Here is a 13622-nt window from a genome sequence, read left to right as displayed (position 1 = left end):
TGGGCTGCCTTTTAATGTGCTCAAGTTTGTTAGTGACATCATGTTAGTAAGTTTTGGGAGTCTAATTTATCTTTTTATTGTAAAGAGGGGTTTTGTTGTTGTTGGGTATTCTATTGGAAGAAAAATCCAATCCGGTTCCAACCTGGTGCAAAGGCGCTGGAAGTAAAATAAGAGGTTGCTTGGAAAGGAAGGTTGTTTATTGATGAACAGAACTACCTACAGCATGTGGTTCTGGGACAACTGACAACTTAACTGGATGAGTGCAAGGATTTTTAGTTTCTGAAATGCTGTAGGGGTTGTGCAATCTAGTGAGCCTGGTGTCTTTTGCTGTTCTAATGCTGGCGGGTTAATCCTATTATGGCCTAAAGGTCATGTGCTGTTCTTAGAATTTGGGTGGAGGGGGATGTAAATTTAATCCCATCGCTTGGAAGTGAAGGTGTTTTGTTTGTGAATAGGCTGGCTAAGTCTTTCTCAATGGGCACAAAATAGCCATCTCTAAAGACTTCAGGCATCTGCTGGGGGCTATTAAGAAAGACTGAGGCTGCTTTCTGCCTTTAAGAACATGTTTCTCCATTTTTCCTTTTGGGAAATATAATATTCTGCCTTTTAATATTCCCCAAAATAGTTCATTCTTCTAGGAGGGGGGCATCCCACACTCCTATTTCTCTCATGTTAGTTTTAATGTGCCTTCTTTCTATTTTGTAATTCACTTAATATTTCTGCTCTGCACTTAATCCTTAATCATGACATAAACTATTATTTGTATGCCGAGATTCATACCTGTTGTTGGAAGTTAAAGCCAACTCCTCTCCTAGGAAAATGATATAGTTTAGGATATACTAAAAAGGCAGAATATTTCCCCTAAAAAGAAAAGTAGAAACTCAGAGACAGAAATTCACCCCCTCCCCTTTGCTAATTAGTTATTACTCTGGCCTGGGCCAGTCTATTTTACATAACAAAGATCTACTCCAGGTAAGAGCCATAATAGGAATTGCCCAAAGCCCTTTCATTACATCATCATCCTCCAAGGGTCAACTCTGTAGGACAGCCTACAGAGTTGCCCCTGCATGGCCCCATGGGAGCCTGACAACCAATCAGAATATGAGCTCAAATTCAAATCCCAACAAAGGGCACAAAACCAAGGGTCTCTCATCATCTTTTCCCTTTTTCTTCACCCAAGGCATGTGATCCTGTCCACCATTAAACCATCTTTCCAAGCAGTCACCATGTTTCCAGTATCTTTCTTCCCCACTTGGAACTGAACCCAGGATATTTCTTCCAATATACCCATTGCCTCCCTTTCTTGCCTTCTGGGGCTTTGATTGTGTGCATCAGACATCTCCAAGAAAAAAAAAAATGCACTCTTTGCAATGAACTCTTGCAGTAGCCAGTAAAGCCACAAACTCCTTCAAGTTCTTCTTTTCCCTGTCTTAGTGTCCAACTTTATTCCCCAAAGAAATAAGAAATCTATGGATAATAAATATAATTTGTCCTCACTGGGATAGATTCTAAGCATTGCTTTAGATTAGAATGCACGATTACGCACTACAGTAAAGCCTTGTCAAAGATTCAGAGGCTTTGACCATTTCAAGGGTTTTTAAAATATTCTTAATTATAATGAGACATGACGAAAGCTATGGGGGGGAAAAGAGACACAAAAATGAATGAAACATTAAATATAATTTTAATGTTTTAAGAATTAGAGACTTCCAACATGTTTAAGTTTGAAACTACCTGGAGCTGCAGGCTCAGGCCAAAAGAGGTTCTTGGTTCCTCCTCACCCTTGACCTGGTCCTGGTTATGGGTGTCCTTTTGCAGAGGGATCCTATGCAAAGTGACCCATTAGAAAAAAAATTATAACCAGTCCTCTGAATCGTGTTAGTGAAATGAACAAACCTGCAATTCTTTGGTGTCTCCTAAACTCAGCAAAATCAGAATTATTCATTTCCATAGCGAAAATTCCACTTTTCTGCTCCAATTATTGTTCCTCTCTTTACTTGTAGGGATTATTTGGAAAAATTTAAAAAGCCCTGAGAGAGGAACGAAAGAAATGGAACCATCTCCCATGTGTTGGGAAGACAGCTTTACATTATCTTACCCCCAGATTCACAGCAATGCTGACAATACCCATTTCTTTCATTCTCAAAAGCTATTTTAATAGCCACACAATGCTTTTTGTAGTAATGAAACATTTTCTACCATATAATTTATTTCTTACAGCTCCAACACCAAGGCATTTGCAACAAATTTGACAGCATTTTGACGCTGTTACCATTGGGGTAACAAGCAGGCACCTCCAAGAAAAGGTCATGGCAGGGGTTGTTAACGAACCTAAGAACTCTGTATTCAAAACCACAATGTTTTTTCTGCTAAAGCTACAACCTCTGTGCTTATTTTTTTACAATGTATTTTTTAGAAGCTTCAGCAGTTTACTGGGACCACTCAGAAAGGTTACTTATGACTCACAGACATTTTGTACAAAGGATATGCTGGCTGGGAAATTGTGGCCTCAAAATCTGAAAAACACCCAGAGTGCAGAACACTGAAATTCTGCATGTTGCGTTTCTATGTTCTATAATGTTCAATTTGCAAATTGCACCATTTGGGCTAACATAATCATAGTCACTTCTGCCGATGACCAGATATGTATTGCTCGTCTTGATCGAACTAACATTTTCCATTTTTTCTCACTCATCCTTAATGTCTCATGAGACACTTGACTAACAAGAATCAGGCCAATTAATTGTTCATTTTGACTTCCAATAGGACACCAGAAATGAATTTCAAGACTTCTCTAAACTTATCTCCTGCATCATGTGAACTTTCTTGTGCACAGTAAGGGAGGAACTATTTGTGAAACACCGTCCACAGTCCAGGCATTTGAATGGTTTCTCCCCTGTATGTATACCTACATGATTTATAAGACCAGACTTGGTACTAAAATCTTTCCCACAATCTGGACACTCATATGGTTTTTCTCCGGTGTGACTTCTCTGGTGTATCACCAGGTCTGAATTCCGGAGGAAACTTTTCCCACAATCTGCACATTCATATGGTCTCTCTCCTTTGTGAATCTTCTTGTGTATCATCAGATGAGAATTCTGACTGAAACTTTTTCCACAATCTGCACACTCATATGGTTTCTCTCCTGTGTGAGTTCTCTGGTGTATTGCCAGGCTGGAATTTCGACTGAAATTTTTCCCACAATTTGGACATTCATATGGTTTCTCTCCTGTGTGAGCCCTCTGGTGTCTCACTAAACCAGAACTCTGACTGAAACTTATTCCACAATCTGGGCACTCATACGGTTTCTCTCCTGTGTGAATCTTCTGGTGTATCATCAGGTGGGAATTCCGACGAAATTTTTTTCCACAAACCAGACATTCATATGGTTTCTCTCCTGTGTGAGTCCTTTGGTGTCTCACCAAATCAGAACTCTGACTGAAACTTATTCCACAATCTGGACACTCATACGGTTTCTCTCCTGTGTGAATCTTCTGGTGTATCATCAGGTTGTAATTCCGACGAAATTTTTTTCCACAAACCAGACATTCAAATGGTTTCTCTACCGTGTGTGTTTTCTGGTGTTTCACCAGGCTGAAATTCTCACTGAAACATTTCCCACAATCAGGACATTCAAAGGGTATCCCTTCTGTGTGAATCCTCTGATGGCTAAGGAGGTGGGAATTTCTAATGAAACTTTTCCCACAATCAGTACATTCAAAGGGTTTCTCTCCTGTGTGAGTCCTCTGGTGTATCACCAGGTTGGAATTTTGATTGAAACATTTTTCACAATCAGGACATTCAAAAGGTTTTTCTCCTGTGTGAGTTCTCTGGTGTGTCACGAGGTGGGAATTTCTAATGAAACTTTTTCCACAATCAGGACATTCAAACAGTTTCTCTCCTGCATGTGTTTTCTGGTGGCTAATAAGGTTGGAATTTTGACTGAAACCTTTTCCACAATCAGGACATTCAAACAGTTTCTCTCTTGTGTGAGTCCTTTTGTGTCTCACTAGGTTGGAATTTTGACTGAAACTTTTTCCACAATCAGGACATTCAAAAGGTTTCTCTCCTGTGTGAGTCCTCTGGTGGTTCACCAGGCTGTAATTGTGACTGAAACTTTTCCCACAGATAGGGCATTCAAAGGGTTTCTCCCCTATGCGAGTTCTCTGTTGTCTCATGAGGTGGGAATTTCCAATGAAACTTTCACACAATCTGGACACAGATATAGGATGTGAGTCCTCTGATGTATCACCATGTTGCCATGCTCACTAAAGTATTTCCTACATTGGGAACACTTTTATAGATTTTATTCTGTGTGGATCTTCTCGTGCATAATCAGCTGTGGTTTGCAATCTGTGCCTTTCCCACAATAGGGGCATCTATGGAGCTTTTCCAACACTAATATTCTTGACAGCAAAAATATCTGTGATCCCCCTTTTAGTGGAGTTTTGATTAAAGCCTTTTTCTTCCTCCCAGAGCGAGGCCTGCATCACAATCTGCCCTATGTAGCTATCCAATTGACCCTTTCCACCACACTAATTTCCAGATATTTCCCTCTTTTGCCGAATAAAAAATAATCTTCCTTGACTTTTCATGTAATTATGCTTGAGTCCTGCATAATCTGCTTATTCCAGTTTGAAATCTTTCTTAATTTTCTCTCTTTTGTCTATCTACTGCTGGAGAAGGAGAATTGCGTGGTTTTCTGAAGGAAATGGAAAATATTTTTATTTCTGGCTTGATTTTCTTTCCTTTTCAAAGTTGCTTGTGATTATCAATGGCTCTTATTGTCAGTGTGCTCTTATTGTCAGCTTCTTTGCCTATAGAATTCAAAGAAAAGTGTAACGTTAATGGTTTATAAAATAAACAATTGTAGATATGAAAAAAAGTTATACATTACAACAAAAAAGCAAACATACCACAATGCTAGAATAACCTCTTACATTAATCATGATTGATTTGACACATGGAAGACTGTTACGGTGCAAATTCAAATATCCATTCACTCATGAACTTCTTTTGTTGATTTGGGTCAATCACAAATTCTTAGCACTGCAAAGACTTATCACCAAATATATCTGAAAATGCTCGGTACAGATTATTCTAATGGCAGATATATGCTCACAAAGAGAAATACAGATACAGACACCTACAAATATATAAAAGTCAAAGATCCATGTCTTTCAAGCCTGAAAAAATATTCCAGAATGGTTAGTTAAACCTTTTGAGATAATTTTAGAAATGTGGGGCTTTGATTGATGAAATAATGTCTCTGCAAGATTTGAAGCACCTGTTTTGCTCATAGAAGTCCTCAGCTCCAAATATGGGCAGAAGATACTGGTGATCACCACAATATTGGGAATTGGGATATCACTCCACTGGTGATATCCCAATTCAAGCAGTCCTCACTTATTGACCACAATTGGGACTGGTACCTGGACACTAAGCAGTCCAATCATGAGCATGTTGTCACACGAGACTGTCAACTTACACCTGTTCCTCTGCAGTTGTTTCCCAAATTACTGTGGGTTGTTAAAGGCAATTTCACATGACTGTGGCTTGCAAATTCCTGCCGGTATCTCCACTCATTTGTTTGTCAGAAGCTAGCTGGGAAGGTCACAAATGGGGATCATGAGTATGAGATACAGTGGCAATCATATATGTGCACCAGTTGGCAGAACCCAAATTGGTTCGTCTCCTTTTCTTGCACCTTCATAACCACAGCAACTGCTCAGGGAACAAATGGTTAACAAGTACTACTTATACAGCTGAACATCCCAGAAGCTCCTCAACAGCTATTTTTTTAAAAAGCACAATTGAATATATAGATGCAGCACCAATAGGTGCTTATTGGAAAGACATGGAAGTTAAGAAACAACAACCAGAGCAGCCACAGAAGGTCAGCAGAGATGACAGGCTCCAGATCACTCTGATGAGGAAGAGCTGCTCCTCCACTCGATCCACAGCTGACAAGAGCAGGCTGGAGGGAGGCACAGATGTCAGCAATTCTGCTTGAGAGGAAGTCGTTCCAGCCCTCCACACAAGGAAAAACTGTGGAAGGGTGATTTAACTAGATGCTGGGTAAAAGTGTGTTTGTTGGGAACACGTGTTTGTTTTGGTGTATATCAGGCTTTGCTGGATCCTGTCTCTCGAACTTTGGACTGTGTTTTTGGACTCTAAACCTCAGATTTTCTTTGTGGACTTTGGACTTGACCCTCAGACTGTGCTTTTGTTCTTGGAACTCTGGACTTGTGGATATCATTACTTCTCTCTTTGCCTCATGGTCAGCTAGGGCCTAGTTTGTAGACCAGGAGAATCCAGACTGGGGGCTGAGGGCTGGTTTGGAGCTTCACTAGCACCACTGGTGCATCATTTGACACTGTGATAAGTGAGCAATAAACAGATGCGACCTAAACCTTGGTTTGGCAGCGTGACGGGTCAGAAATCTGATGCAGTTCCCACCTTTAAAAAAAGGAGGAAAATGGATTCACACAACTACAGATTGAATCAGCCTGACATCAAAGCCCGAGAAGATCCTAGAAAAGATAACCAAGCAACAGATCTGCAAACTAGAAGCATTATTTATTTATGTTATTCCATTCTTTGACAAAGTGACTAAGTTATTGGAGCAGCAAAATGCTGTGGACACAGTATACTGGAATTTCAGTAAGGCATTTGATAAAGTAGACCACAATCTACTTCTTGGTAAGCAAAAAAAAAAAAAAAAAAGTGGGATAGCATCACCATCACGTGTATTTGTAACTGACCGACAAACTGCATTCAACATGTAGTTCTTAATGGAACTGCACCTACATCAGGATTATCAAACTCATGTCGCTGTGATGTTACATAATGTATCGGGACTTTTTTCCCCTTCACTAAATTGGGCATGGGTGTGGCTAGTGCATGATGCATCCGGCCCATGGGCTGGGAATTGACAGCCCTAATCTATATGGAGGCAAGTAAGTAGTGGGGTATCCAAAGGCTCTAGCTTAGGCCCAGTATTCTTCAGTATCTTCATAAACAATTTCAGCGAGGGAATCGAAGGGGAACTCATCAAATTTGGACATGACACTAAGCTGGCAGAAATAGCTAACACCCCAGAAGACAAGCTCAAGATATAGAAGAATCTCAATAGATTTCAATATTGGGTCCTGTTTAACAAAATGAAATATAATGGAGGGGAAAAATTAAAGTTTTACACTTAGCCAAGAAAAAGCAAATGGCAAGGTACAGAATAGGTACATCCTGGCTCAATAGCAGGAACTGCAAAATGGATCTTGAAGTCCTAGTGGACACTCATCTAAATATGAGCCAACAGTGTGATGCAGTGGCCCAAAAAGCTAATGCTATCCTAGGCTGCCTTAACAGAGGACTAGAATCAAGATCACATGAAGTGCTAGTACCAATTTATAATGCTTTGGTAACACCACACTTGGATTACTGCAACTTTTTATTGCCACAATATATATTTTAAAAAGTGTTGATAATATAAAGAGCGCAAAGAAGACCAGTAAGGATGATTGGGGGCGGGGGGGGGCGGGCTGGAGGCTAAAACATAAAGAAGGGCTGCAGGAATTGGGTTTGTTTAGTCTAGTGAAAGGAAAGACTAGGGATGACATGATAGCAGTGTTGCAATACTTAAGGAGTTGTCACAAAGAAGAGCAGGTCAACCTATTCACCAGCACACCTGAAGGCAGGACAAGAAACTGGATGGAAACTAAGCTAGGAGATAAGCAGACTAGGAGAAATTTACTGACAGTCAGAACAAGAGGGATACAGTCAAGATCAAGGGAAGTACTAATACCACTCTATAAAGCCTTAGTAAGACCACACCTAGAGTACTGCATCCAGTTTTGTTCATCACATTACAAAAAAGATGTTGAGATTCTAGAAAAAGTACAGAGAAGAGCAACCAGGACGATTAGGGGACTGGAGACTAAAACATACAACGAACGGTTGCAGGAACTGGGCTTGGCTAGTCTAGTAAAGAGAAGGACCAGGGGAGACATGATAGTGGTCTTCTAATATTTGAGGGGCTGCCACAGGGAGGAAGGGGTCAATCTATTTTCTAAAGCGCCTGTAGGCCAGACAAGGAATAATGGATGGAAACTGAACAAGGAGAGATTCAACCTGGAAATAAGGAGAAACTTTCTGACAGCGAGAACAATCAACCAATGGAACAGCTTGCCCTTGGAAGTTGTGGAAGCGCCATCCCTTGAGACTTTCAAGAAGAGATTGGACTGCCATTTGTCAGAAATGGTGTAGAGTTTCCCGTTTGGGCAGGGGATTGGACTAGATCAGTGGTCCCCAATCTTTTTTGTACCAGGGACCAGTTTCACACAGAAACACTTTTTCAAGGACCGGTTAGGGTTTGTTTGTTTATTTATTTATTTATTTATTATTTTTATTTTTTGTTTTATTTACTATTACACTATAATGTCAACTCACCAAAATGGAGAATCAGTGGGAGCTCTGGGCTTGTTTTCATGCAACTAGACGGTTCCATCTGGGGGTGATGGGAGACAGTGACACTCGAATTGTATTCCTTATATCCAGTCTACTCCGTAGTCTTGTTTGTGTTGCTGTCAATGCAGAAAACCCCGCCTCACAAAGATAAGAGGTTGAAAATGGAAGCAGGACTTTCAGTGCTTTTGTGGCAATGTCAGGATGTTCTGCTTTGACTTTACTCCAGAATGCAAAGAGATTTGAAGTTGTTTCAAACATGGATTTAAGGCCACCATCATTTGCAATTTCAACGAGTTGTTCCTCTTCTTGTAGGGTTAAAGTTGATTCCCCTGGCTTGTTCACAAATGGGTTCCGGATCCATTCCTTCCCCAGCCTGGGGTCTTTTGCGATGGGGAAGTAATGCTCAAACTCTTTTGAAAGCTGCAACAGGTGATCATGCACTAACTGGGTGAATGAAGGTCCAAACTCAGTCTCTTCCATAATCCCTGCTAGTATGTGAAACATGTCAAATATCCCTGTGTTCACTCTCCGTCTCCATAACTCCAGTTTGGCTTTGAATGCTGCAACCTTATCTGCCAACTTGAAAACGGTTGTCATTTTCCCCTGAAGTGAGAGATCGAGTTCATTGAGCAGGTTAAAAATGTCACACAGGTAAGCAAGTTTCAAGATCCAATCAGCGTCACTGAAGTATGCCGCCAGTGGTGACTGTTGTTCCAAGTAAAATCTCTGCAGTGACTCTCTTAACTCAAAAACTCGTGCCAGCGATTTACCTCTTAAAAGCCATCTCACTTCTGTGTACAAGAGAAGGCGTCTATGTTCTGCATCCATCTCTTCACAGAGCTGTTCGAACAGACGTGAATTCAGGGCATGTACTTTTATGTGGTTAATCATTTTTACCACAGCTTGCAAAACGCTGTTAAGCTCAGGTGGCATTTTTCGGCTTGCCAGCATTTCCCTATGGATGAGACAGTGTGTGGACTCACATTCAGAGGCGACCTCCTTGATCCGCGTTGTCAGACCTGAAAGCCGCCCAGTCATCGCAGCCGCTCCGTCCGTGCATACACCGACACAGTGCGACCAATTAAGCCTCCCAGATATGTACTCGTTCAAGGACATGAATAACTCTGCAGCTGTGGTGTTAGTTGGCAGAAATAGTGCACATAGCAAATCCTCATGTACATCCTCCTGAAAAATGTATCTCACAAAAACGAGCAATACTGCTTTGCTGTCAACATCTGTAGATTCATCCACCTGAATCGCGTACCATGGTGACTCATTAATCCTCTCAAGTAACTGTGCCTCGATGTCCTCTGCTATTTCATTAATTCTTGTTACGGTGCTCGGCCAAAGGGGCATGTTTTCAACCTTTTTCACTGCAGCCTCTCCGAAAAGTTCACCGCAAATGTCCTTTGTAGCAGGCAAAATCAATTCTTCCCCAATAGTAAAGGGCTTCTTGGCTTTAGCAATGCGGTCCGCGACCAGGAATGATGCTTTTAGCGCGGACACATTTGTTGAAGTAGGGGCCTTCAATAATGGTTTCTGTCCTTCATTTTCCCGTTTTTTTCTTTCAAAATATTCTAAGGGCTTTTCTTTCAATGCTGGGTGTTTTGTCTCCAGGTGGCGGCGCAGTTTTGATGGTTTCATGCCTTCATTAGCAAGTCTGACACCGCATATTACACAGAGTGGTTGAGGGGCTTGTGAATCACCTGTTGCGATGAACCCGTAACTCAGGAAGAAATCTTGGTATTTTCTTTTAAATGCAGCTTTATTTTTGCAGGCAGTCTGTGACCCTTCTGCTGTCTCATCGTTGTCTCGTTTACCCTTTCCAAAAAAACTCTCCGGTGAACTCTGTTTCTGGCTCATTTTGCGAGGGCTGGCTTGCTAGATGAGATTAGCCAGATGAGAGCGAGAGGTGTAGAGTTGTAATTGCAGGAATGTTCTTATCTTGGATGGCAAACCAATGGGGAAAATGTATTAGAATCTTCCAGTGGCAATAACATAGACTTTAACTAGAGAGAATTAATTGTATTAATTACTATCCTAAACAGTAATGAAAGTTAAGCAATAACCAAAGTTAACCAATGTTGGAGGATTACTAAAAATGTGTATAAATGCAAGACTAGACTCCAATAAAGTCATCGTGATTCAGTTGATCATGATCAAACAAAAATATATGTTTGGCAAAACATGTTTTCTCCAAAAGCGTTTTGTAAGGTAATAATCTGCAATTCAGATTTTACATTTAGGATGGGTTTGATCTCCCATATGGTCTTCAGCTTTCCACAATCTCAACAATTGTAAGGTGTGTGGGGAATTCAGAGAGTCCTAAGTCCACACATTTTAAAGATTTGTCATATATATATAGTAGGGATTGCACTAAACATATATAAGTACTAAGAAATCCTTTGCCTATCCAGTGTTTTCAACTCCAGCAATTTTAAGATTATGTGGACTTCAACTCCCAAAATTACCCAGACAACATTCTGGACTTCTTAAAATTGAGAAACACTGCTCTTCACTTTAAATACACTAAATGTTAAACAGATAGCTACACTTTCCCACTCATCCCCACACATTCCCCTTCTTCCAAAATATCTACAGCCCAAATATTTTGTCTTCACCCATTCTAGTGGGATCTGGATGCCACAAAATGGATGCTGGTAGACCGCCATTCTTCTTGGTTCATTTGATCATGATATGGAGACAATATTCCACTCATTGAAAAGCTAGTTATGACTTAATTTAATTATAGTCAAAGTTGGATTGGATTTAATAATCATGGTTAATGTATATGTTTTAGATATTTAATACTGCTCCCCCCCCACACACATTTCCTTCTTTCAGAATACTTTAAAGTTTTAAAGTTGTTGAGGTTCAGAAATCCAGGCATGTAAAGAATTCCGGGGATTTATTCCAAATACCTGGACAGCCCTCTTCTTTCCAGATCTCTCTCGCCCCATTTCGCTGCAACCCCTTGCCCCGACCTAGTTTTAAGAGAGGACCCGGTTTGGCTCCCTGCTGTCCCCATTGCTCTGTTCCGGCTTACCCGCTTCGAGATTTAACAGCCCCTTTCCCAAACACTGGAAAGCCACCTGAGTGGCCTGTAGCCGCCTGTCGGTGAGGCGATCGAAGAACAGGTTCACCAGAGCCTTGACCAGGTCGCCGGCCACTTCCGAAGAGGGTGAGGGCAGTTCGTTCAGGCTGGGATCCAGGTAATCGGCGGCGGCATAGCCTCCCTTCACCAGCGCCTCGCAGAACTCCTGGCATAAGCCTGGCGAATTGGGAGCCTCCTTCTTCACCAGGGAGAGCAGCTTCTCCGCGGCTACCACGTCCCCCTTTTCTCCAGCCACGCACAGCGTGGAGCTGGCGTTTTTGGTCGAGGCTGAGGGACGGCATCAAAACCAGCACTTGATCCAGCACGTTGGAACAAGATGGCGCCCAAGCAAAGTAGGCGGCCTGGTCCAAAATGATCCACGGACTGGTACCGGTCCGGGGACCGGTGTTTGGGGACCCCTGGACTAGATGACCTACAAGGTCCCTGCCAACTCTGATTATCTGTTATCAATTAACCAGTGGAACTGTTTGCCTTCAGATGTTGTGGGTGCGCCATCACTGGAGGCTTTGTAATAGAGACTGGACAGCCCTTCGTCTGAAATGATATAAAGACCTCCAAGGTTCTTTCTCTGTTACAAACCTCCAGTGATGGGAGCCCCCATAACCTCTGGAGGGGAGCCATTCCCAAAGGATCCACCTTCACTTGAAAGAGGCTTTTTAGATCTCTCCCCCCCCCCCAGCAGAAAATTGCAGCCACCAGTTTCCCAGCGTGCAGCCCCAGCGGGCTCCGATCTGGGGAGGGAAGGAACCACCAGCAGCAGCAGCAGCAGCTGACACGCTTCAGCCCAGTTGCTTCTCTGCTTCCAGGCCGTGGAGGGAACCGAACAGCCCGACTCGCTCCCGGACTCTCCTCCCACCTGCTGCCCCCAACTCACCTTCCAGCTGCTGCTTCGATCCGTGGAAAAGCACAAAAGCTGCTCTGCACACCGTCTTCCGCCCACGAGTGCTCCGGAAGTTCCTCTGCGCTTCTCCTACCATCCTTTCTAGCAATACGGTGCTCGATGGTTTTAACTCCTTTATTATGTGTTAGGCACTTTTCAGGCACGAACGCTGCCTATCTGACTGCCAGCTCACACTAGGAGGCAAAAGAACACGCTTGTCCCGTCTCAACCTAAAGCATCTGCAAGATGTTTTCACTGATTAAATGCTATCAAGTCGTTTTTGACTTCTAGCAACCGATCTTTGCAACTGAGCCCAGTGAAATAGTGAAATGTGATGCTATGTAGCTTAAGATTAGCTACGTGCTGAGCCCTAAAAGTTCACGAAGGTTTTACAGAATTACAGTCAGCTTTCTTAAGGTTGGTGGAGATCAAAACTTCTCTACATTCCAAAACTTCAAGACCGATTTCCTGTGGCTCCCAAGGATTTACTACATGGCCCCACCATCAGGACAGACACTCTTAAGGGAGCTAACTTTACTCCTGCTGGCCAGGGTTGCATCCAAAAGCACCCAGCATGCCATGCTACGTATGTTATGTTGGTTGACCACATGTACACTTCAAAACCAAGAATACAGTAAGGCAGAAGCTTGTCCACCCCAAGGATAAAACACTCAGACACAAACTGAGTGACGAATATGCAATACAATGCAGTGAGCCATGTGCAGTACATTCGGAAAACCAAACAACCACTTCATTAACACATGGCACAACATAGAACAAACCCATTAGGACTAGATTCAGCAGTCCAGCTGCATTTACTCCTTTGGGGAAATATAATCTTCTGCCTCTCTTAATATTCCTCAAAATATTTCATTCTTCTAGGAGTGGGGTTTCCCACACTCCTATTTCTCTCATGTTAGTTTTAATGGGTCTTCTTTCTATTTTGTAATTCACTTAATATTTCTGCTCTGCACTTAATCCTTAATCATGACATAAACTATTATTTTTATGCCCAGATTCATACCCATTGCCTCCCTTTCTTGCCTTCTGGGGCTTTGATTGTGTGCATCAGACATCTCCAAGAAAAGGGAAAAAAATGCACTCTTTGCCATGAACTCTTGCAGTAGCCAGTAAAACCATAAACTCTTTCAAGTTCTT

The 13622-nt window shown here is 42.1% G+C and overlaps 4 protein-coding genes across 9 annotated transcripts in view; all 4 read right to left on the bottom strand.

Moving 5' to 3' along the window:
- The window catches only part of LOC113428671 (uncharacterized), a 120027-nt gene that overhangs the window by 24860 nt on the left and 81545 nt on the right, over positions 1-13622 (bottom strand). The window lies entirely within an intron of this gene.
- Positions 1-13622, bottom strand: part of LOC113428322 (uncharacterized) — a 76407-nt gene that overhangs the window by 13895 nt on the left and 48890 nt on the right. The window lies entirely within an intron of this gene.
- LOC113429946 (uncharacterized) overlaps positions 2192-13622 on the bottom strand; it is a 60321-nt gene continuing 48890 nt past the window's right edge. For 4 of the 6 annotated variants that reach the window (XM_087953204.1, XM_087953209.1, XM_087953206.1 and 1 more), the window contains exon 2: positions 2192-4820. In XM_087953204.1, coding sequence (XP_087809330.1) covers positions 2784-4181 — 1398 coding nt within the window. In that variant the 5' untranslated portion in view covers positions 4182-4820 and the 3' untranslated portion in view covers positions 2192-2783. Of the gene's footprint in view, positions 4821-8451; positions 9265-12458; positions 12571-13622 lie in introns of those variants that run through there. The other 2 variants (XM_087953207.1, XM_087953205.1) reach the window with 2 other exon arrangements.
- Positions 5167-12561, bottom strand: LOC148131700 (SCAN domain-containing protein 3-like). Its single transcript, XM_087954058.1, has 4 exons — positions 12459-12561; positions 11516-11851; positions 8613-10175; positions 5167-5189 (listed from the first exon to the last, which is right to left on the bottom strand). Exons 1-4 carry the CDS (start codon positions 12559-12561, stop codon positions 5167-5169), a joined length of 2025 nt encoding a protein of 674 aa, XP_087810184.1.

Source organism: Notechis scutatus, chromosome 2 (assembly GCF_049901735.1).
Source record: "Notechis scutatus isolate UNSWTSFEM ecotype Mainland chromosome 2, rNotScu1.2, whole genome shotgun sequence".
Classification (NCBI taxonomy): domain Eukaryota; kingdom Metazoa; phylum Chordata; class Lepidosauria; order Squamata; family Elapidae; genus Notechis; species Notechis scutatus.
Note: the sequence above shows the minus strand (reverse complement) of the source record. Positions and strands in the feature narration are given on the sequence as shown.

Coding starts and splice junctions, on each gene's coding strand:
- LOC148131700 (XM_087954058.1), bottom strand. CDS start 12,561: ATGGTAGGAGAAGCGCAGAGGAACTTCCGGAGCACTCGTGGGCGGAAG. Junction 11,852..12,458: donor ATCGAAGCAGCAGCTGGAAG/GTGAGTTGGGGG, acceptor GCCGTCCCTCAG/CCTCGACCAAAAACGCCAGC. Junction 5,190..8,612: donor ATTTTCAACCTCTTATCTTT/GTGAGGCGGGGT, acceptor ATATTTTTTCAG/GCTTGAAAGACATGGATCTT.